The sequence below is a fragment of the Anguilla rostrata genome, chromosome 9, assembly GCF_018555375.3.
Source record: "Anguilla rostrata isolate EN2019 chromosome 9, ASM1855537v3, whole genome shotgun sequence".
In the NCBI taxonomy this organism is placed as follows: Eukaryota; Metazoa; Chordata; class Actinopteri; order Anguilliformes; family Anguillidae; genus Anguilla; species Anguilla rostrata.
This window is the reverse complement of record NC_057941.1, coordinates 19332163-19354600: the sequence shown is the minus strand read 5'-3', so window position 1 is coordinate 19354600 and position 22438 is coordinate 19332163. Positions and strand designations below refer to the sequence as shown.

At 44.0% G+C, this 22438-nt stretch overlaps 1 protein-coding gene across 1 annotated transcript; it reads left to right on the top strand.

Moving 5' to 3' along the window:
• The first annotated feature begins 40 nt into the window (after positions 1-40).
• Positions 41-21905, top strand: c2cd2l (c2cd2 like). The gene is made up of 15 exons (XM_064350914.1): positions 41-381; positions 1374-1784; positions 9458-9553; positions 11644-11763; positions 12599-12709; positions 12963-13085; positions 13387-13489; positions 13576-13708; positions 15289-15353; positions 15453-15574; positions 16270-16441; positions 16559-16657; positions 17518-17651; positions 17980-18226; positions 18426-21905. The coding sequence occupies exons 2-15, from the start codon at positions 1422-1424 to the stop codon at positions 18650-18652; spliced, it is 2115 nt and encodes a 704-aa protein (XP_064206984.1). The 5' UTR covers positions 41-381; positions 1374-1421; the 3' UTR covers positions 18653-21905.
• Positions 21906-22438: the final 533 nt, after the last annotated feature.

The window sequence follows — 22438 nt, the reverse complement described above, 5'->3', positions numbered from 1 at the left end:
TTCTGCTCTTTACCGACTGTGGCGCTGTTGGTATAGCAAGAAGGGGGGACTGTAATACCTATTCCGGGACTAGTGTAGACGGGGACGGACAGCCGATAAAAGACAAGCAATTGTTATTTTTTACCCGGAGTAAATAGGAAAACATTTAAGACAAAATACAGGGTCATTACATCTCGCTGAAAAGCGCTACGGAAGCATGTGGTTGCTGCAACGAGGAACAAAAAAATGTATTTCGGATTTCTGATACAATGTAGCCAGCTAGCTGTAGATAGCTAGTTATATTATTAGCTAGCAAGCCAGCGAAAGCTACGAATGTCTTGATGTCAATGTTAGCTTTACCACCAACTTGTGGTAGCGGAAAGGATCTTTCAAGAAGAACTGGTAATATTTCATTTTTAAATTGCGTATTAACTGTGTATATAATGGTAAACATTTATTATTTTACACCAACGTTGTCGTTAGAGGTGTTGTTGGTAGTATATGAATAGCCTACAATAACGTTAGATAGCTAAATTATGAGAGTTGTTTAATTTAGCCTATATTTACATTTATTGGATACATTTATTTGCTCGCAAGCTAAATTATCGAATTAACGAATTTTCCGTACTGAGAAGAGATTATAAAAACGCAAATAGCTACAGTATTTAAAATATCACCACAGGGCACACATTGACCCAGTATATTGTAGGATAACGCGTTATACTGGAGCGAATGTCACTAAACGAAGTAGCTAACATGAACCTGGACCGATTCTTGTTGTAGCTAGCCGTCGGCAGTTTGCGAAACTCCAGACGTTACACCATCAAAATCTATAGCGGGTCTGTTCTGTGAACAGGGAGTGAGAGAGAAAGGGAGAAAAATAATAGGGTCTTTTTCTGTTTTCATGACTGTTTCGGTTTTGAGCTATGATGTGCTGTATTACTTGTGCTCCTCCTGTGTAGGATATGCAATGGGACGCTAAGCGGTCATTTCTAATGCGTAAAACCCGACTTTATTTTAGTTCCACTCAAATGGACAAAAGCATACCCATTCTACGCCAATTCCATTTGCTTGATTGTAAAATGTAATGCGTTATATCTGGCTTGGTAGTTAGCCTGAAAGACGCGTTATGTAGTCATAGGAGGTCAAAAAATATTTTCTGTTTCAGAAGTTGTGCATAAAAATGCGATATGATGCTGCTCCGATAGGTAACTCTTTTTGAAGCAACTGGACACATGCGTTTAAAGATGTGAAATTAACTCGTCTCTCTTGCCATCATTGTCAATGTGTGTGTGTTTTTTTTTGTTGCAAATAGCACTTGAGGCAGCAAGCTTATTGGATCTGCCAACCCTCACCCTAACTGTAAACTTGCCTTTTCTCTAAACATGTCACAGAACAACCTGGAGCTTTGGAAACTCGTCGGATAAAATCTGATATCTGCGATGACTCTACAAGACATTAATTGGCTGCTTCAGGTCACCCTGTTCCTCGCTTCCTTGCTCATTGTGCTAGCCTGGCTGGTACAGTATTCGCGGGCCATACTACGTTCACGGAGCCGGAGTGTGCGCCACCGGGAGCATGACGAAACTGCTTGGTCGCTGCCGGAGAGCTTGTCTCACCAGATCCGCGCAGGAGGCGTATGGGGCACGTTGTTGAAGTTGAGGTTTGGGCGCAACGGGGGCGGAGGTGATTCAGGGGCAGGAGTGAAAGGATTGCTGTCGTCGCTCTTCTCCTTCCGGTCCTTCAGGGAGAATTGGCTGCGGGCGTGGGTCCGGGCACTCAACGAGCAAGCTTTTAGAGATGGGGTGAGTTACAATTGGTTCGCTCGTTCGGTGAACTAACATGTACATCGAAGGCCTATTTGAAATGTCCATGTATTGAGTGCAGGAAGGAGTGTAGTTTCCTCTAAATTCTCTCTGATGGCTCGGTTCCAAGTCCTTTTCAGGTGGAAAGTTTGCAGACTTTCCAAGAAAAAAAATCAATTTCAAAAGTTGTCGTATGACTCGTAGCAGATGCTTCTATCCAGACGAGTAACTTAGAAAAGTGGAGAACATCAGATTTTTGTCTAAAGTCTAAAGTGTAAAGTCAATCAGTGGAAAAGCTTTCGGCTGTACACAACATTACAGGTTGTCAGTTGGTTTTGCCATGTCACACACATGTGTTGTGTGTGGGCACAAGTAATTACTCCAAGGCACTTGACAGTTGAGGTGTGGGAGTTGGAGTGCTATGATGAGAGGGACTGAAGCTGGTCCTTGTGTAACCATCAAACCATCTGCTAATCATAGCATTGTAACGGGTCCCAGGACTCTGGAATAATCACTGACTTTACTGTTGGCTACTACTCTCACTTAAAACATGACCTAGAATCACGTGTGCATCCCCTCAAACATGCAGTGTTCTCACAATGTTTTGGCAGCCTTCCAATAATGTTGTAAGACCCTTGTCTTATCTGGTGTACTATTCTGAACAGATGCAGCTGATAAATGTAAGGGTACTGATGAGTCTAAATGTGGGTATTTGTAGTGCGTGTACAGTGTTGATACCAGTGATGCACTTTGGCAGAAATTGGCAGATGTCTTCTTTCAAAGCAGTTGACATGATTTTTGGTTTATTTGGCTTACAGCAAACAAACCTAAGCTTGCTCGTAACCGATACAACTGGGATTTTAAACCACAGTTGTAGTGTCTAGCCTTAATCCATGCTTCCATGCTAGCTAATCAGCTATCTTCTTACTCCTTAATTCATATGTGCAGTAAACACTGTGTGTGTGTGCGTGTGCCCATGCAAGTGTGTGTGCATGTGTGTGTTCATGTGTCTGTTAGTCTGTCTGTGGTGATATATTTCATCATTGAATGATGCTAAGACAATTGACACTGACAGTGGCTATCAAGGGCTTGCATTCCCCCAGGGTGTCACACTTTTCGTATAGAAGTGCAATTTGCTGGGGCGCTGATGTCTGGCTTTTCATTTTGTGCCTATCCAGTAAATGCCCCTTTTCTAACCTTGCTGTTGGGCTGGTCCATTTTTGCCGTCCTTCTCAGACTTGATTTTGGTGTTTGGACGAACTGTGCCCCACAGGCTGGTATGAAACACTGGCCTTGACAATGCTAAGCGGCGTGTAATTGGCCCTAATGTTAGCCATGCAGGTATCGTTTCAATCAGTTGTATTGTCCTCATTGTAAGAGTTTCAGTTTGTGTGCCTGCAGGCTGCCTGGGCCAGCTGCACATGAAGTATACTCTTCTGATGCAATGACTGTGCAGCTCAGCTGGAGGGTTGTAGAGAAAGGAAGCACAGGCTGTTAGCACTTCAGAGGAGAGTGCGTGCTGCTGCTGCTCTCTTTCCCAATTTGACAGAGGATGTCGAAACAATCAGATGAGCCTGCGAGGACAGTTCCACATTCCAAACCGGGAGGACGATAAAAACTATGGTTAAGAAATGTTGTACCGGTGACCTTTGGTATGCACTTATTGTATGTCTTTTTGGGTAAAAGCATCTGCCAAATAAATTTAATGTAATGTAGTTAAATATGTCAAAATGACATGAAACTAGAGCGGCAGCTTCACTCATACTTTTCCATATTCCTGGAGTCACATTTTGAGGGACGGTATTATTTTAGCATTAGCTTAGCCAGGGTTCAGCACTGTAATCTGAGGCAATTTGCAGCACTTGGGAGTTCCACTCATTTCTGGGTCTGTTTTATACAGCGGGATTTGTGCAAGAGCACTTGAATGACCCAGCTCCTGTGCTCAGCACTGGAGCGTTTGGAGGCTGCGATGTGGGATTCGTTTGGTAGCCTCACGTCGCTGTCCCTTTGGGTGGTGGATAATGTGTTGCCGTTTGCGTGCTGTATGTGCTTCCCTCTGTTTAAAATTCAGACCGGCTGGGTTCTCAGGGTTACCTTGATTACTCATGCTGTTTGTGCGATGAGCATATGAGCTCAAGGGAAAGACATCAGGGATACAACTGTGTTACTGTGTGTGTGCGTGTGTGTGTGTGTGTGTGTGCTTGCGCGTGCGCACGCAAAAGAGTCGGCCGTCAGTCTGCATTTTCCTCAGTAGCCAGGGTTACTGCTGTAAGGAGATCTCGTATGCTACAGGGTATGGAGGCTGGTGAATTCATGAAATTGTACACTGACAATCACTGCACTTCACCTTGGGCTCATGTGGTCAGGCCCACATTGTCACCAAAATAGCCGAAACATTTTTATTCTGTCTGCGTGACCCACATATAGTGGCAGGAATACACCATTTATGTCTCTCAGTCTTTCCAGCCAGTTGTTGTGCCACTTCAACAGCCCAGAAACATCTAGGCTAGTTCAGATTGTGAGTAGTGAAGAATGCTGTCCTGTCATTTGTTGCTTGAAATATGTTGACAGCTTGCATGTCCTGCACAACCGCGGTTGACAAAGCTATTTTCCAGCGTGATGTTTAATTTGTGGTGTGGATCCCTGCCAAATCGACACACCAGAAGTCAGCTAATATTCCTGTTTAGTTTGCACACACACACACACACACACACACCTAAACTCAGACACACTTAATGTGGGTACGCATGTACTCAGTGACTCAGAGGTGTGTACACACATACACACTGTCAAAAGCTTCAGCCCTCCACTTCCACTGTACTCAGGTTCCTTGTTCCTGTAACAACAACATAAACACTGCATCGAAGCAGGGAAGTAATCACCCATAATCCCGCTTGGCTCACCTGTTACATGCAGGCAAATGCTGTTTACTTCTGCGTTTCTTACACGCCCGTGCTTTGATGTCTTTGACAGATCTCTCACTAGCGTGCTGTGCAGGCGCTCCCACATCCTGTGGAATGCATGCCCCAGACAAAAAAAAAAACGCGGGCGTCGATTTCCCTGCGGGTCAGCGCTGCACCGTGTTCCCAGCGATGGCGGGGCGCCTCCGCTCCTGGGCCGCTGGCGTGCGCTCACGCGGCCTCTCTGTGAAAGAGAACCTGCCAAACCGGGCCGGCCTGTCCGCCCTGGAATGCTGCTAGCTGTGTTACCCGATGGCGACCCTCCCCTGTGCGCCCTGTGCCACTTCCTGCTGGGTTTCTTTTACACCCTGTCTCAGCGTACTTGCGCTCGCGCCACGCTTTTGTCTTCACTGCCAACTACAGGGCAGCGCCTGCGTCAAAACAATACTACGAGCAGGATCACTGAGCGCAGGGCTTTAATTAGAGTAAAGATAAACCGGTCGTGGAATGCTGTCTGACTGCATACTCATTTTTGCCTTAATCATGATGATTTTACTATGCTATGGCATGGAGGACTCTTAGAGATATCTGTCTCCATATTTATCTCTCTCTTGTCCATATATGTATACTGTTGGCTGTCTGTACATCAGCCTTTTCAAAATGTGCCCACCGCCCCCCTGAAACTTTTACAAGGCCGCAACAATAAAGCTGATATGCTATGCTAATGGACTCACTGTTGTCAGACGACATGGTACACACTGCAGCTCAACACACTGCTGCCAAACACACTATCAGAGTATCAGAGACCACACTGCTGCCAATCACGCTATTAGAGTATGAGACCACACTTCTGCCAAGCACACTTATGCACGGTGTCAGAGCTGTCAAACAGCTAAAGCATGGGAGAGCACCCTGCAGGGCATCAGCACCGTGTCCAGAGCTGCAGTGTTACTGCACTGTACTGTGTGGAGCTAGTTGCGAGCTCCGTGCCAGGCTCTCCCCACGCTCCTCTCCACCTGCCACCACTTTCCCCCGGAGCACCAGGGGCCTCCCACGGGCGCAGAGTGTGAACAGATGCGTACCGACAGTAGAGGGGAGCGGGCTGCTCCTCTGCTAGCTCACGTGACCACGTGCCGGAGCGTCACCCCTGACAGCAGACATCCATGCTGTATATGGAAATGCCGGGCCCCTTCGGGCCCGGGCACCAGGGGCCCCCGAGCTGCGAGCACCAGCGTCTGACTGCCCGGCAGGGGGCCCGCGGTACCAGGGCGCGGGAGCAGAGGCTGGTACCCCACTTAGAGTGGCTGCTCTGTCCTGAAAGAGGCAAAAATAGAGCTCTGTGAACACGTGGTAATCCCCACGCAATTCTGCACTGCGCTTTTTAATCACATTGCTTTGGGAGAGAGGGAGAAAATTTTGCGCGATTCGGTCCTGCTTTCAGGGGTACTCAGCAGTGTGCTTTTCAGGGAATCGTGCGCTCGGATTTGAGCAGAAATGTTGAGAGGTTCCGGAACAGGCGCCTCTCCATCACCCCCGCCCCCCTTGCACTGGAGTGGGAAAGGATATCCTCGCTGAGCCTTTAATTGCTGTCATTATCTTCCAATGTGATCAATATGGTCGCGGGCCGCTGGGACGTCCCGCGCTGGGGAGGGCGCGCTGCAGCTGCGGGCGACCGCTGACGGGCAGGTCGCTAAGGAGATTTCCCTGCCCGTAATCCAGGCTTTGGCAGAAGGCAGAGCGGCACAGCTGGGATACGTGCGTGTGTGTGTGTGCGCGCGCGTGCGATCACGCACACGCACACGCACATGAGCACACACACACGAACACACACAGGCACACGTGAACACAAACACACACACACACACACACGAACACACATAGGCACATTTGCACACATGAACACAGGCGCACACACACACACACACGCATACACATCTCTGACCAAAGCGCTTAAGACGCTTGCAGGACTGCACACACGCTCACATGATTATGACGTGGGCGCGTGCGGATGCATATACGCACTTATCTTCACATGCAAACACCTGTTCTTTGCTGAAACACACGCTGCATGGTGCGCTATGCTAATTGGCTGGATTTAAAGGAATGTAAACACGGGCTTATGTACGAGCGAGCTACCCCCAGGCACGGCTCAGTATATGCAGACTTTTCTCGCACGCCGGTGTGTTATTCAAAACATCCATCAGTCCTTTTGGCTACTGCTGAAAGAATCGACCCAAAGAGCAGGGGCGTTCCCTGCCAGCTGAAGCAGCAGCCAGGCTTCAGCACGGTTTGTGACGACCGTGCGCCTGACGGAGATAATCATGTACAGTCCTCCCCCTCACCCCCTTAACCCCCCCCGCCCCCATCCTCTTACGTAACAGGAAAAGCCTGCCGCTTATTGATTGAGCGTATGAATCGGCAACTGCTTTTGATGGTTCTCTGACTCGGTGCATATACTATCATCACCAAATGAGGTGTCAGGCCAGACATGCAGTTGCGAAGCAAGGCTATGGAAATAATATTCCTCAGTCATTCAAGCACTGGCTGGTTCCCTTGGCTGGAAATTCTAGCCGCATGGTTTTTGAATATCACCTGTTCGATTATTGTTTTTTAGTCGTGCAGTCAAACGGGTACAACAACTTTACATTCTGTGTGTGCGAGTGTGTGTCCATGTGTCTGTGTGAGCGTGAGGTTTATTTAGCCGGTGCAAGTGTGAGTGCTTGCAAGCGTGTATGCCGGTGTGTCTCGGTTATCATTATGTGGACGCATGGCAGGATGTAATTATAGGGTATTTTTACATATGCAAATGTCCCTGCAGATGTTCCTTGACGTTTTCAGTGCTGTGTGCTGAACAGATTTGGAAGGCATATCTGAATAATGAAATCAAATGAGAAAATAGATTTTAATGATGCTGTCTGGTCCCAGCTCAGGAATTTTGATAAAATCCAAATAATGGGGACTCGCAGACCCCCTCCAGTGTGTGTACTGCACACAAATTGTCCATGCAAATCAACAGTTCTGTATTTTGCATGTTGTGTGCAAAGATGTGGTTCACAGTGAACTACATCTGTGAAGACCCATTAGAATAATATGTAAACGGGTTCTCTTTGGGTCAGCTTGAGTTAAAAGATATATTTGTTAAAGCAATTTGATTTTTATTCATTTATTTTTGATTTAGCCAATAACAAAGTGAAACTTGCACTAAATACCAGAATGTTATCACAGGGTCTGTTTGATCCATTTTGATGTGCAGGCATTTTACTCAGATTAAATTGGTTCTCATGCCAACCATTACCTGACCCTGTTCCTGGCAATCCACCATCATGTAGGTTTTCATTTCAACCCTAATTTGGCACACCTGATTCTACCAATTAGCAGCTCAGTGAGATCTCTGGCTGTTGAATGAGGTGTGCTTTGTTAGGGTAGAAATGACTACTACTGGATGGCAGATCTCCAGGAATAGGGTTGGGCAATCCTGGGTTAGAGCATAGATACTCAAATCTGCATCATCAAATCTGACCCCTGGTTTTCTTTTGTTCTTGGTAATTAACTGAACAATTAATGCTACCAACAATTAATGATACCAGACTCTTCACGCCTGACTCCCAGGTAAAAGGAGAGTGGAAAACCAGCTGTTCTTAGCCCTCAAGGACTATGATTTGAGTGTGCAAGAATTATGTATTTTCCATGTCCACAAATCCTTGGCGCATGCATGGATGCACTGACCATGTTGAAGCTGTAAGAAGATGAGGAGCACATGTTGTTACTGGGATTGAAGTGCTCCAGTATGCTGAGCTCCATCCATTTAAAACTGTCCAGTGAACCCGACCTAATAATCTGATGACCCATATGCAGCTAGACTACCCGATTTTTACAATGAATTTGCAGAGAAGGCTTGTCAGCCAACCCCTCTAAAAGATTCTTATGCACTGATCCAAGTACAGCGAGGTGGTGAAAAGGGATGTCAGTTTTTTAAAATTTTTATACATTTCTTTATCCACCCCAATTTTGTCCCCAAATTGGAATGTTCAAATATTCATCACACTTACAGCTGCAGTCTTTGCTCATTAAGAAGAGTTAAGATGAGTCTGTGCTCTATCCTCCGAAACTTGTGATGTCAGACTCCGTTTCGTATCGCACCACAGTGTGAGAGTCCGTTTTGCACAGACATGAGTCAGAGGAAGACACTTCATGTACAGCACTAGAGGTGGACTTGTGGGCCTTAACAGGATGAGCCAGGCAGATGATATTCTTATCTTAGTCCCCATTCTTTTCTCAGTCTTCCAGTGGCATCCGATCACTGTGGCCATTAAGCAGAAGCAGGTGAAAAGCTTTTTAGTATTGCTTCTAATCCTGGGTGAAGCACTGATATCGTTAGAGAAATGTACTTCCTTCGGTTTGATCCTGCCATTATTACTAACCAGAATTGCTTCAGTAACCGGTAGCAAAAAACTGTAAAGCTATGTTTATCATCCTGTTAATTGGCTGTATACTAAGCTATGATGTTTTCTGTGAGCAGTGCTGAATCATTCTAGAGAAATAGATGATGCAAGTTGTTCTGATGGTGCTATAAAAGCTTGCACTTAGTGTCCTTTTAATCTGCTTGACTATGCAAATTCCCTTGTAGTGATTCAGGCCCATTTGTTGAAGAGGGAGCTGTTTGTGAAACAAGTGTAGAAGTCTAATTTGTACTCCAGTGTTCCAGGACAGTAGGTTACCTGTATTTGTAAAGGTTTGATATGCTGTTACACTGAGTTTCACCCTTTTTTACAGAGCTCAATCCAGATCACATTTGATGATAGCCTCCAGCTCCCATCAACTGCCTCGATCAGTCATGTGACCTGCACGGAACAATCAGCACACAACATGGTGAGTGTGGGTACTGTAAAATGGTGACCAGTGTTCGGCCCGGTCCCAATTCACCTCCTAATCTCACTAACACTCATGTTGCGCATTCACGAGAGTCGCCATCTTATACAAGGGTTGTCCCAGAACTGAGCGAGCCAAATTTCAGCGAGGGGTAGTGGCTGTTTGCCCCTCCGACCCTCCCTAAATAACGAGTAAAATTGAAGTGCTGGCTTAAATGCGAGTGCTGACCCAGCAAACATTGTGTTCTTTAACGCTGTTGCCAGAGTCCTTAAAGCATGGCAGAGCTGACCACATTTAAATGCAGTTTGACTGCCATGTCATGCCTTTTCAAAAGACAATTGTCATTGTCATCTCAGTATTGTCTTATTTGCAAACAATTGTTGTCTCAAATGATGCAAACGTCATCAATTGAAGTGTACTGATAACGCCAATATAAATTGCGGTAATCATTATTTGTTATGCAAATGTGGCAGTTCAAAGTACCTCACTGTACCCAACTGTTAAGTGAAGTTCTTTTAAGTGGTGATTATTTATTATTGATAATAATTAATTAATTGTAAATTCCGATTCGTCGGAGCAGAAAATTATTGCGTCCCACACACCTGCTGCTTGTTATGCTCCCTATTGTATCGCCATCTGCCCTTACTTGTGAGTGGCCCTTACGCAAATGACACTTATAATTAAGCGTAACTTGACACAGAGGGAGAGGGATTAGGAGGTGAATTGGGACCGGGGTTAGTGTTAGTATCAGTCTATCAGTTGCTTGTTGTTGTTTCCTCAAAATTGGTCTGGAGGTCCCACTGCATATACCAGGCCTTTCTGCTGAACCTTCTTTTTTTTTTTGATTGTGCTGCTCAAGCTGTTAATTGGATAGTGACATTGTTCCAGGCTGCAATTAACAACCGATAGCTCTGAATAAATGAAGTTGAAATCCTCTTCAAGTTGCAAACAAATAGACAGTGTTACTGTAAAATGGGCACAAATTGATGACTTCGTCCATTCTACATATGTACAATGCAAGCGTTTAACAAATGTATCTTTGGGCCTGACCTCATCTTTAGTGCTACTTCTTTGTTGTTTGCAGTACTCATCTGGCAAATACAGTGCCATGGAAAAGTATTTGCCCCCTTCCTGATTTCCTCTATTATTGCATATTTGTCACAATGGATGGTTCCAGATGTTTAGACAAGATGTAATATGTATATATGTAACAAAACACATTTTTTTAAGTGATTTAATTTATTTAATGAAAAAAGTTGCCTAACACCCATATCACCTGGGGGAAAAGCAGCGCACGCTAGGTTAGGCTCCACCACCTTCTGTGACCCTGCTCAGGATAAGCAGACATAGATAATGGACGGGTGGATATGCATTACGGTAAACTAGAAACTGTTGACAGGGGGTCGGCGAGTGCTCGTTTACAGAAACAAAAAAGTAAATACAGGCCACCCAAATAAAGTCAATGTACGGGAAACACTGGGATCCTAAGCTGAGAAACTGGTTGAGTTCCTCCCACGTTGCGGCATCATTGCCTCCCCCCGTCTCCACCCCCTCAATGTTCTGCGTAAGCAGCTGGTACGTTTCCATGCTGAGAATAGACAATGGGTCCTGTAATTATAAGTGAGTCATTTGCATTTGAAGAAATTGTAAGGGACCCTTCTCCACTCATCAGGGGCAAAACTATATAAGTGGAGGATTAGGTGGACTTAATGTATCTCTGATTCCAGTAAGACATAAAATGTTTCCCAGCACAGGTCATTATTCATTGAACTCTGTCAAACCTGATTAGAATGGTAGCCAGCATATGCGGTGGGTCCTAGCACTCCTAGGCAATGCCAATGGAGCATTTCAATTGAAATAAGAGCAGACTTGTTAGAAATCCCAAATAATTGTTTTGTTTCCTCAAGCATTTTATTTTAGTATGCCATTGTTGTTACTACAAAAAAAATATCATTACTATAATAATTGTTATTATTGGATTGTTATTGTTCATTTCATTTGCCTTTTAAAATAACTCATTTTATTATAGTATTTTCATATTTTCTTTGTTCCTATAGTATGTATATATTGTGTGTACCTCCCTCCCCCAGGTTTTACAGTGCAGCTGTGAAGTTGACACGGTAACATTCCCTGTGAGTGTCACTCAGCAGTCACCTGCAGCAGTTTCCATGGATACGTACCAAGTCACCATTGCTCCAGCGCAGGTCCAGGTAAGACGAACGAAAGGGATTTGCATCGATGAGTTTGCATCTGTGTGATACTCCAGCAGCACCAAGCTTCAGGCCTTTGTTTTTAATAGAACTTACCTGCTTCTGATTTTCATGTTCTGTCCCTGTGGTGCATACACCTGTGACAAGTCTGTGTCATGCCAGAGAGTTTTGCTGTGTTTTCATGCCTCACCGCAGATTAAGCCCATTTTGGCTAGCTCATTTCCTGCTCTTCATGCACAGGCTTTCTTAGGCCTGCCCCTTTGTTGCTGTCCTAGTGATGTGCATAGGCAGATGTTTTTGTATTTTTTGGGGGGTATTTCATGGAGAGACAGTTATGTGTGCCATTTGGTTTTGCTGATGCTAGTTTAGCAACTTTGATTCAAATAATTTTTTTAATTCATGAAATCTGAGAGTATTCTTTAAAAGTTATTCAGAATCCCTTTAAATCTCATATACATTAAACATTTCACATCAAGATGTATCCTTTATTACAAAAAATTAAACCAGATACGCATAAATCACATCATGATTAAATGTACTACAGTGCAACTGTAAATATGAATGTTTTCATTCATACATATTTCTATAAATGTACACAGCAGAGGAAATGAGCATCATATATAGTAGATATTGCCCAATTTCAGAAAAAATACAAAGATTAGCAATACAGTTGTGAATGACTTAAGTGTAGTAGGCAGTGTTTTGGTATGGAGACAGAGAGAGGTATGTACAGTATTGCAGGAGAAAGGTGGAATTTTGGTGATGTGTGGCAAAGTTTGTCCCAGGAAAGACAGTATTTCTGACCGACTCTTCCCCTCTCCCTCTCTCTATCCAGTTGGTGGTGTGTCTGGAGGAAGTGGAGGAAGAGGGTTTGCTGGTGTCCTGGACGTTCTCCCAGCAGCCCTTGCTTGATCTGTCCGTTAAACCCCGCAGAATGCAGAGAGAGGTGAGAAAGACCAGACCTGCTGCCACACGGCACAGAGCTCAGGCGCTAGGATGGAATATCACGCTGATAAATGGAGCAACCATCCAGTGTGTGATTGTTGCTGGTATTATAATTTAAAAAAATTTTGCAACATAGATTTGCCTCTCTGCGAGTGTGCATGGGGCTTTGGTACCTGTAGTTCAGTAATCAGACTTAATGGTTTCCTTCTGAAGCTAACATGTCCATCTATCCTTTTCTGGTGTTTCTCACCCAGGCAAATGATGGGGGCAATGAACAAGTGGACGTGAACACGATCGCGGAGCTGGTGGAGGACACCTTGTTCAGCACGCAGCCTGCCATGATCGTCAACCTGAAGGCCTGTGTGTCCAGCCCTGTGGTGAGAGACAGCACACAAACCCAGACTCTCAACAAAAGTGTGGTGTAAATAATTAGCACTTTAGCAATCTTGTATGCGCTAATGAAGTGGAAAGAGTGAAAATGCTCTTGTTGGTCCCCCTAGTGGTTACCAAAGGTAAATATCTTGGAGGAAATCTATCGGTTTGAGTGGATAATTAAGCTAAGCAGGTCGACAGCAGATGCACCAAATGTGCAGCATGTGTCAGGTGTGTGATAACTTGTGGAAGGAAGCAGGTAGAGAATCCCGTGTGCAGAACCTCTGGATCTCTCTCCTACCACAGACCTCAGGAGAAAGGCTGATTCGGGGCATGAGTTCCCCTTCTCGGGGGAGCCCTGTGCAGAGGCTTCTAGTACGACAGCTCCGAGCAGCAAACGTGAAAGCGCGTGAGTATTCACTGTGTGGTGCTTTAGTGTTTTTTTCCTGGAAGCACACTGGTACTGAGTTTACGACTGTGACCATGCCCCCTCAGGTACCCAATCAGGATGGATGGAGCTGTGCTGTGCCCTTGATCTGATCCCGCCCACTCAGGAAAGGAGGACCCGCTTCCTGCCCCCACCATCCAGCTCAGGGGCGGAGCTTGAATGGAGCGAGGACATCACGCTGTAAGAAGGCCCGCCTCACTGCCTACAGTGGTGTGAAAAAATATTTGCCCCTTCCTGATTTCCTCTATTATTGCATATTTGTCACACTGAATGGTTTCAGATCTTTAGACAAAATATAATATTAGACAAAGGGAAACCGAGTAAACACAAAATAAAGTTTTGAAATGATTTCATTTATTTAATAAAAAAAGTTATCAAACACCCATATCACCCATGTGAAAAGGTAATTGCCCCCTTAGTTACTCAGTCAACCAGTTTGCCAAATTTAAATTCAACTGATTGAACATCACCCTGTCGAATCTAATCCTAATCCTTGAACCATATTGAAATTTAAGAAGAGATGAGACAAAAAGTTGTTAAATTTTTAAGCTTAGAAAGATATTTCTAAGACTCTGGGACCCCACCGAACCACTGAGAGCCATTATCTCCAAATGGAAAACACGGAACAGTGGTCAATCTTCCCAGGAGTGGCCCGCGTGGCAGAATTTCTCCTAGAGCACAGCAATTAACTCATCCAGAAAGTCACAAAAGATCCCAGAAGAGCATCCAAAGACCAGCAGGCCTCTCTAGCCTCAGTTAAGGCCAGTGTTCATGACTGCACAATAAGAAGGAGACTGGGCAAAAATGGGAGAGTAGCACAGTGGAAACCACTTCTAACCAAGAGAAACATCAATACTCGTCTCACATTTGTCAAAAAAAAAAAGTGCCTACATGATCCCCAGGACTTTTGGGATAATTTTCTATGGACAGATGAGTCAAAAGTGGAAGTTTTTGGATGACACAGTTCCCATTATGTCTGGCGCAAAGCAAATACAGCATTACACAGGAAGAACATCATACCAACAGTCAAACACAGTGGTGGTAGTGTGATGGTGTGGGGATGCTTGGCTACTTCGGGACCTGGACAACTTGCCATTATTGAAGGAACCATGAATTCTGCTCTGTACCAGAAAGTTTTTAAGGAGAATGTCCAGTCATCTGTCATCAGCGTCATTAGGTTATGCAGCAAGGCAATGATCCAAAATACAAAAGCAAGTCCTCATCTGAATGGCTGAAAAAAAACTAAATTAAAGTTGAACTGGCCTAGTCATAGTCCTGACTTGAACCCGATAGAGGTGCTGTAGTAGGACCTGAAATGAGCAGTTCACGCTTGAAAATCTACCAATTTGCCTGAATTAAAGCAGTTCTGCAAAGAACAGTGGGATAAAATTCCTTCACAGCGATATGAAAGACTGATATGAAATTATAGGAATCATTTTGTTGCTGTTATTGTTGCTAAAGTTGGTTCTACCAGTTATTAAGTTTAAGGGGGAAATTGCTTTTTGGTGATATGGCTGTTTGGTAACGTTTTTCATTAAATAAATAAAAAAATTATTTTTAAAATGTGTTTTGTATTTACTCTGGTTTGCTTTGTCTAATGCTACATTTTGTCTAATGATCTGAAACTATTGAGTGTGACAAATATGCTATAATAGATGAAATCAGGAAGGGGCAGTACTTTTTCACGGCACTGTATGTGCGATTGGCTGTCCGTAGGGCAGGGATTCAGGCCTGTTTAACTGATGCTTTTATTGTTTCAGGAATCTGGGCCAGGATACCAAGGAACTTCGAATTAGACTGGTGGAGCGCAACAGCAAAGGGGAACGTAAGGCATTCTTCTATTTCATAAAGGCTGTTTGCTGGCAGGGGGGAGCCCTCTGACAACAGCTTGTCTTTAATGGCTGGCTTGTTTTTTTGCTGGCAGAGTTCCTTCCTGGACACGCCTCCCTTCCCCTGGACCTGCCACAAAGGAGTCCTATTGGGCGACACGTGCTTTCAGTCAATCCAGGGCAAGGTTTGCCATCCACTGGCACTGTAATCTTTGAGGTGAGTGACAATTGGAACACAACCGGAAGACCTGCATTTCCAGCAGTGAATTGCTTCCGAATGCAACATATTTGTCTTTTTACTATGTAGATCTGCTTGACTTGGGCATACAACTTTTATTTGCTGTTTCAATTGGAGAGCAAAAAAAATTGTGAATAAAATGATAGCCTGATGAATGACCTACTCTACCCTCCCAACAACTCTGTGGCAAACAAACATTCATCCTGCTGCCTCCTGCTCTTATGCCATAGATACCCCCTCCATTTACTAGGTTGATGTCTTGTAACTTATTGTAATATAAGATGCAAGTAGTACTTGAAGTCACCTATTGAATTCATACAAATAGACTTCATTACCCAGACTGCACATTGTTGCCTTAGGTAGCTCCAGATGTAGGTTCTGGAGTTTTGTGTGCTGCTGCTTTACCATTTCCCTCTTTCCCGCTTCAACGTTACTTCTTTCTTGCCCCAGTGTTATTTCTGTAAATGTTGGCAGCTACAGTGAATCTGTTTCACATGTTAGCTTGGCTTAAAGATGCAAAGTTCTGGGGCTCCTACGTTTTACTCATGAGTACGAGCACTTATTTTTTTCCACGTCAAGCACTGGATGAAAGATTCTTGTTGATACTGGGAATGAGCTCCCAGAATCCCCTGTGGAGACTGAAAGACTTCCTCTTGTCCCCCACTCCATCACAGCTGCTGTTTCTGGAGCCAGGCGACCCCCGCGGTGGTCAGGGATCTGCTGGCCTGCGCTCCTCACTCACCCCAACCAAAAAAGTGGAGATGGACCGCACCATCATGCCTGACGGTACCATCGTCACCACAGTGACTACCATTCAGTCGCGACCCAAACTGGACCGCAAACTAGGTCAGGACTGAGCAGTGGTTGTTGGGGTTTCTTTAGTTGAGTTCAGCGTGGTTTTGTGAACGTGTGATTCCACTCCCTCTCTTTTTATGCACCCCTGCCCCCACCCCCACCTTGCAGAGTCTCCCACTTGCTCTCCGTCCAAGGTGGAGGTCACAGAGAAGAAATCGACTCTCCTCACAGACAGTTACTCAAGCAGCGTCAGTCCGACCCTCAGCTGTAAGTTCAGGAATGTGGCTGTAAAGGGGTGTGCTTGTGGTTGGTGGTTTTTGGTGCTGATTGACTCTTGTCAGGCTTTTTTAGGTGCTGGCAGTCAGCCCATAGATGAAGGATGAAAAACCTCAGTTTGTGTAGATCCCTATTCTCAACTTCTTTCTTTAGGAATTTTAACTTGTGAGAAATTACCGTGTTCACAGTTTCCACATTTAATGTAATTGATGATCAGGGTACACAAGTACACTGGGCAAAGGCAGGGCAAATACCAAGAAAAGTTGCACTAGCTGCGTTTTTGTACTTTGCAGGACCATCCATGATGGATGGCCCATAGCAATCTATCACTTCCCTTTCATGGGAACAGTGATCACTCATGCTAATGCTCAGTTCAAATGGCTGTAGCCTGCAGAGATTACATTACATTTTACATTGAATATTTACTGAATATTACATACCAATTACAGTTTGGCAGGTTGACTAGCTCTGTTCAAACAGGTTCAAAGGTTTGGTAGAAATAATCATGGGTTTAACCAGATTGAACTCTTGAGACCAGACCAGGTTAGAATAGGTATTTATGTGCATTAAATTTTAAATCGGAAGAACCATCTTTGTTGTAGTCACCGCTTTGAAAAGTACCAGATAAAGTCTTGCTTAAAAACAGTCTTTTGTTCCCTCAATAACTACTTAACACATTCCAATCTGTTTCACTGGGTTACGTATCACACGGGTACATTATTCTCTGTGGAGAGCCCCTCTTCCTTGAGCGGTTTGATCTGGTTTCACCACAAGTGTCTCCAGTGTGAAATGTGAAAAACACTGAACACTAGGTGTTTTCTAATGGCTTTTGTGTGCACCTGTGCTCACAGCGGACAGTCACCTTTCCAACGGGCTGGACCCTGTGGCCGAGACTGCTATTAGACAGCTGACTGAGTCCTCCAGCAAGGCAGTAAAGAAGACGCCCACTAAGAGGAGCACACTCATAATATCTGGGGTGTCAAAGGTCAGAGGTTATAGTCATTAGCACAGTTCTCTGTCATTAGCGCTCTGCTGTGGAGTAGTCTCTTTTGCTGTATCTGTTTTACAAGTGCCTGTATGAATTTCATGCTGGCTTCTGGTGAGTGGTTATATAGGTATCATTTCTGTGATGATGTGTGAGCTGATGGATAGGTCAATGGCCCAGTGGAGTTTGGAGAGGTCAGTCAGAGAAGTCAATCAGTTGGTTGAATCTCAGGGTTTATCAACAGCTGACAAATGGGGTATCTCCCTCTCTGGCTTAATGATGGCTACCGTGTGGGTTGGTGATTGGGCCACACCTTGCTGTCTCTCAGGTCCCCATAGCGGAGGATGATGCAGCACTGTCGATTGGCTACGCTGCGTCCATGGACGCTGCCCTGCTGGAGGACCGCTCCCCGGGAGCCCTCAACCACTATGGCGCCAGCTCCCACGGGCCCGTGCAGCATGACCCCGACGAGACCACACCCTCTGACATCTCAGAAAGGCCCTCTGTGGATGACGTGGAGTCGGAAACAGGCTCTACAGGGGCACTGGAGACCCGCAGTCTCAAAGACCATAAAGGTGAGCCTCTACATGGAAGATTAACAGTTCTGTTAGCGGTTAGCAGTTCTGTCAGCAATTTATGATGGAACTTGCCTTGTTTCTGACAGGGATGTGTCTGTACAATACTTTATTTCTCTATATTCTGACCCCGCCTTCGCCTTTGCTGTTGCTCCTTTTTGATCTCTTTGTTCTAACCCCGCCTTCGTCTTTTTCACAGTGGGCTTCCTCCGCAGTGGAACCAAGCTGCTGTTTCGCCGGAGACATCGGCAGAAGGACCCTTGTCTCAGCCAATCGCACGAGGATGTCTCCAACCTGGGCAACGGCTCCGCCGTGCACAAGAAGTCCGGAAGCTTCTCTCGCCGCCTGATCAAACGCTTTTCCTTCCGTTCCAAGTCCAAGGGGAAAGCGAGCAGCAACGGAGGGGCAGGCACGTCCGAGAACTGAATGCGGAGAGGACTGGGGGGCTGTTGAGAATGCTGGCGGGAGAGATGTGGGATCGGCCCGCAGTTTGTGACGGGTGCGGTTGTCCAGCCCGCCAAACACAGCAACCCACGTGGCCCAACTGTGCGAGAACTTCGGACAGAGTACACTGGGGCCGTGGAAATCAATGTGCAGGGATGTGCACGGTCAGCAGGAAGACTACTTTCCCAAAGTCCTATTCACATTGCACCAGCTCCCGGCAAAATCAATGGCCCCCTTCCCACAACTGTACTTGTGGTTTAATATGAAAGATAACCGAAATCGTGTGCTGGCACTTTTTTCCCCTTACAACAGTCTGTAAACAGTTGCACAACTTCCTATGCTAAGGTCACAACAATTATTGAAAATTTAGCAAGCTAGCATTGCTATCAGTTTAAGACTTTGCTAGCATATTGTAATTGAATTTTCTGCTGCTTTGGTGCATTAATATGAGCCGTCCACTTTTAAATTATAGCGGTACATCATTCTAAAAAGTATACAAATACCATCTGAAAGATGAACTGAAAGTTTACATGTACCTTTGTGATAACATTGTGTTCCTTACAAAACTCTGCTGAAATGCAATCGAAAAATTAAGGTTATGCACATTGTTTTGCTAAAATGCAACCTACCTCCATATCACAAAGCCATTTGCTTGGAAAATCTCCTTGTGTGAAACATTACATGCAGTTAACCACAAATTAGTAGCTTTTTGCTGGTGAAATTTGAATTGACACATGCAACCTATTTGCTAAAAATTATTTGGCACTGTTCTCTGTTGCAGATGGGCGTCAGAGAGCATTGTTGGAATTTTCAAAGTGAAAGTGCCATCGTAAATGAGATTTAGGAGAAGACCTGTTAAATTGCACTAAAATATGTAGAGAGGGGAAGGGGTATAGCAGAGCAACAGAGCACTTTTTATTCTGCAGGAGGCCTGAAATTTCTTCCATTGCATTTCGTTTAGATAACAAGAGAGCCCGGTGCAGCATTGTGGAGGAAAAATCTGCTTTAAAGGCATTGCTTTTAAAAGTACAGGAAATCCTTGTTTTTTTCTCTTCAGACAGCCATAGATCACCCCTTTTCCTGGCTGTCTCTCTCTAAGTCTCTCGCGCTGCTCAGAGTAGCATCACTGTACAACATGGCCGCCGGCAGAGGGGCAGTGTCATCTCAGCATATGAGTGAAATGGGTGAATGTTGATGGCCATCTCTGTGGAAAGACATTTGATGGTTACAGCCCTTTTTTATTTATGAGGATAAATGTGATGCTTTTGCGGAACAAGCTTAATGGGGTGAATGATGTAAATGCCGATGTACTGGAGTGTGAGTTGTATGAACTGCTGAACACTAGAGGGCAATGGTAGGACCGTTAGGCTTCCTAAGAGGGAAGGTTATTTATTTTTTTTGATGGCTGCACTTTGGAACTTTATTTATTTGTTTACAGTTCTGGAACCCTTATTTTTGTTGATATGACTAGCTTGATGTACAGTATACTCTGTTCCCTTGTACACTAAATGATATCCCTGTTCTCAGTGTGGTCTGTACATGCTTTGTACTCTGGCCTATTGTACTGAGATATGCAGCTCTGAAGATGATGAAGCCTCATTGTCTAACAGTTGTGGGACTGATTACTTATTGGACTTCTTTACCCTTAGTAATGGTGGCAGTTTATTTATTATTATTATTATTATTATTATATAAAAACAGCTTGTGTGTTTGCGCGTGTGTGTGCGTGTATGCGTGTATTTATATGGTTATGTGCAAATGAAGTTTTGAAAGTCACCGCATATTATAAACTCTATTCTTTCATCAAATCTCAGATAGAAAGTCCTATACTGTAAGTAGTATATATAATATACTACTTTGTAATATTGCATATCAAACCCGCTGTAGAGAATTGCTGTAAAATAATGTTTTGTTTTTTTTAATTAATATTTGAGTGAATTGAAACACAAGGAATTTACATATCTTTCGGGAAGCAATACAGTGCTTCTTCTACAAACAAAAAAAACCCTACAACAGACTAGACTCAGCCACTCCTGGCAGTAGTTTCTCCCTACTGTTTGCTCCTGTATACATGTATTGTACAGGCTGTAAGTTTGACTTGTGCAGTCCTTGTGTCTGTGCCCTGATGTGATCTCTTTAAATAACAGGCTCATTAAAATATCAGATTCAGCTGTACCATGTTCACAAATGCTACCAAAGTCCTGATTTACCAACTGTTTATTATGTATACCACCTATTTAATTGTGTACATACAATATATTAAAGACAGGGTAGGCTGGCTATGTACACATGTATACTTGTATGTATGCAATATAAATTCTAGATTTTTTTATTTGTATTACATTCATTTTTTCTTAAATGTGGTGCTTCCTTAAGTTATGTATAGGTTGAGAATGAAGTTTTTCACTTCTATGCTCCTGAACTCCCCTCCCTTCCCGCACAACCTCACACACCACAACTGTGTATATTGTATGAGTATTTAAAGCATCCTGATGAGATCTTGTATATGCTGGGGACATTTTTTTTTATGCAAAAAAGAAAAGAACAAGTGCGATACCATAATTTTGTGGATCTTGTCATTTAAACGGCTGCACTGCTAGTGTGGTGAAGGGAAGCAGGTTGTGGGGGGGGGGGGGGGGGGCATGGTTCAGGCATGGTTTTGAGCCACAGAACTGTATAAAACTGTTTGGAGTACACTGCAATGTAGGTTTATCATAAAGGATATCTGTTTTCATATGTTATCATAAAATTATCCATATTGACTGTCTGCATAATTGCTGTGGCCTGCTGAGAGTTGCAGTCGTCAGAAGTTTGAATCTCTTTTGTCAGCATGCTGTCTCCATATCCCCTTTTACTTTGCCCACAGAGGTCTCACACATTCCATCCCCAGTTACTTTTGTTGGTGGGGGTGGAGCACTGGGACATTCCAGAGGAACACACCATGCTAGGTCTTGATTCCCTGGCTTGGACTTCCATCTTGTTGCTCTGGGCAATTGTTTCCTTAAACAGCACAGTAGCCTAGATAATCTGTATGTTTTATTGAGTCTTGTAAAAATAGAAAAATAAAAAGTGAATCAAGATTAATTCAACTTTTAAGAGATTCAAGCTTCAACAAGGACATCTACAATTGTAAAAACACAAAAATGTCTTCAGATATTTGGAACCAACTTGATCTAATAATTGACTCGTTTTCTTGTTAATTTATTTGAAAATAAATTCTTTTTTCAAAAGGCAATACTGTTGCTTATTTCATCATCATATTTGAAACCATTTTGTTGCAAGGTAGGCTAGCAATTTTTACTTGAGTGGAGGATTTGATTTAGTTCCTGCAACTGTATTGGCATGTGTGGCCAATATAATGAATTTCTTTTACGATTTTTGAAAATGATGGATTTTGTGCAGATAATTATCTGCAAACAAAGTTGCAGGGGAATGCCCGCAGGAAGTTTAACTAGTTATCTATATAGTTTAGTTATATATAAAATATCTTAATTTGTTTTACGATTTGTTACAAGGTGAATTTCGATACGTTTTTGCTGTTTCTCCAGTAGCCTAAATTCGCCATTAAAGTTTTATAATTAATGCAGTAGTTTAGGGTGACTGTGGAAAGAAAAAGCCTTCCCTCCGCATTAGTGTTCGTATCCATAGACACTGTTAGATTAAATGGTGGATTGTGCACCGTTTGCGTGGTTGCAATTAACATAATGGAATAAAATTGGTTTGTGGAATTCATAAATTCACCCTGATCTCTTCCTTGGCTGTTAAACA

Excerpts from the sequence above, each read along its gene's own strand:
- c2cd2l (XM_064350914.1), top strand. The coding sequence starts at position 1,422 with ATGACTCTACAAGACATTAATTGGCTGCTTCAGGTCACCCTGTTCCTC. Across the intron at positions 1,785-9,457 it reads AGCAAGCTTTTAGAGATGGG|AGCTCAATCCAGATCACATT; the intron begins GTGAGTTACAAT and ends CCTTTTTTACAG. Across the intron at positions 13,086-13,386 it reads CCTGTGTGTCCAGCCCTGTG|ACCTCAGGAGAAAGGCTGAT; the intron begins GTGAGAGACAGC and ends CTCCTACCACAG.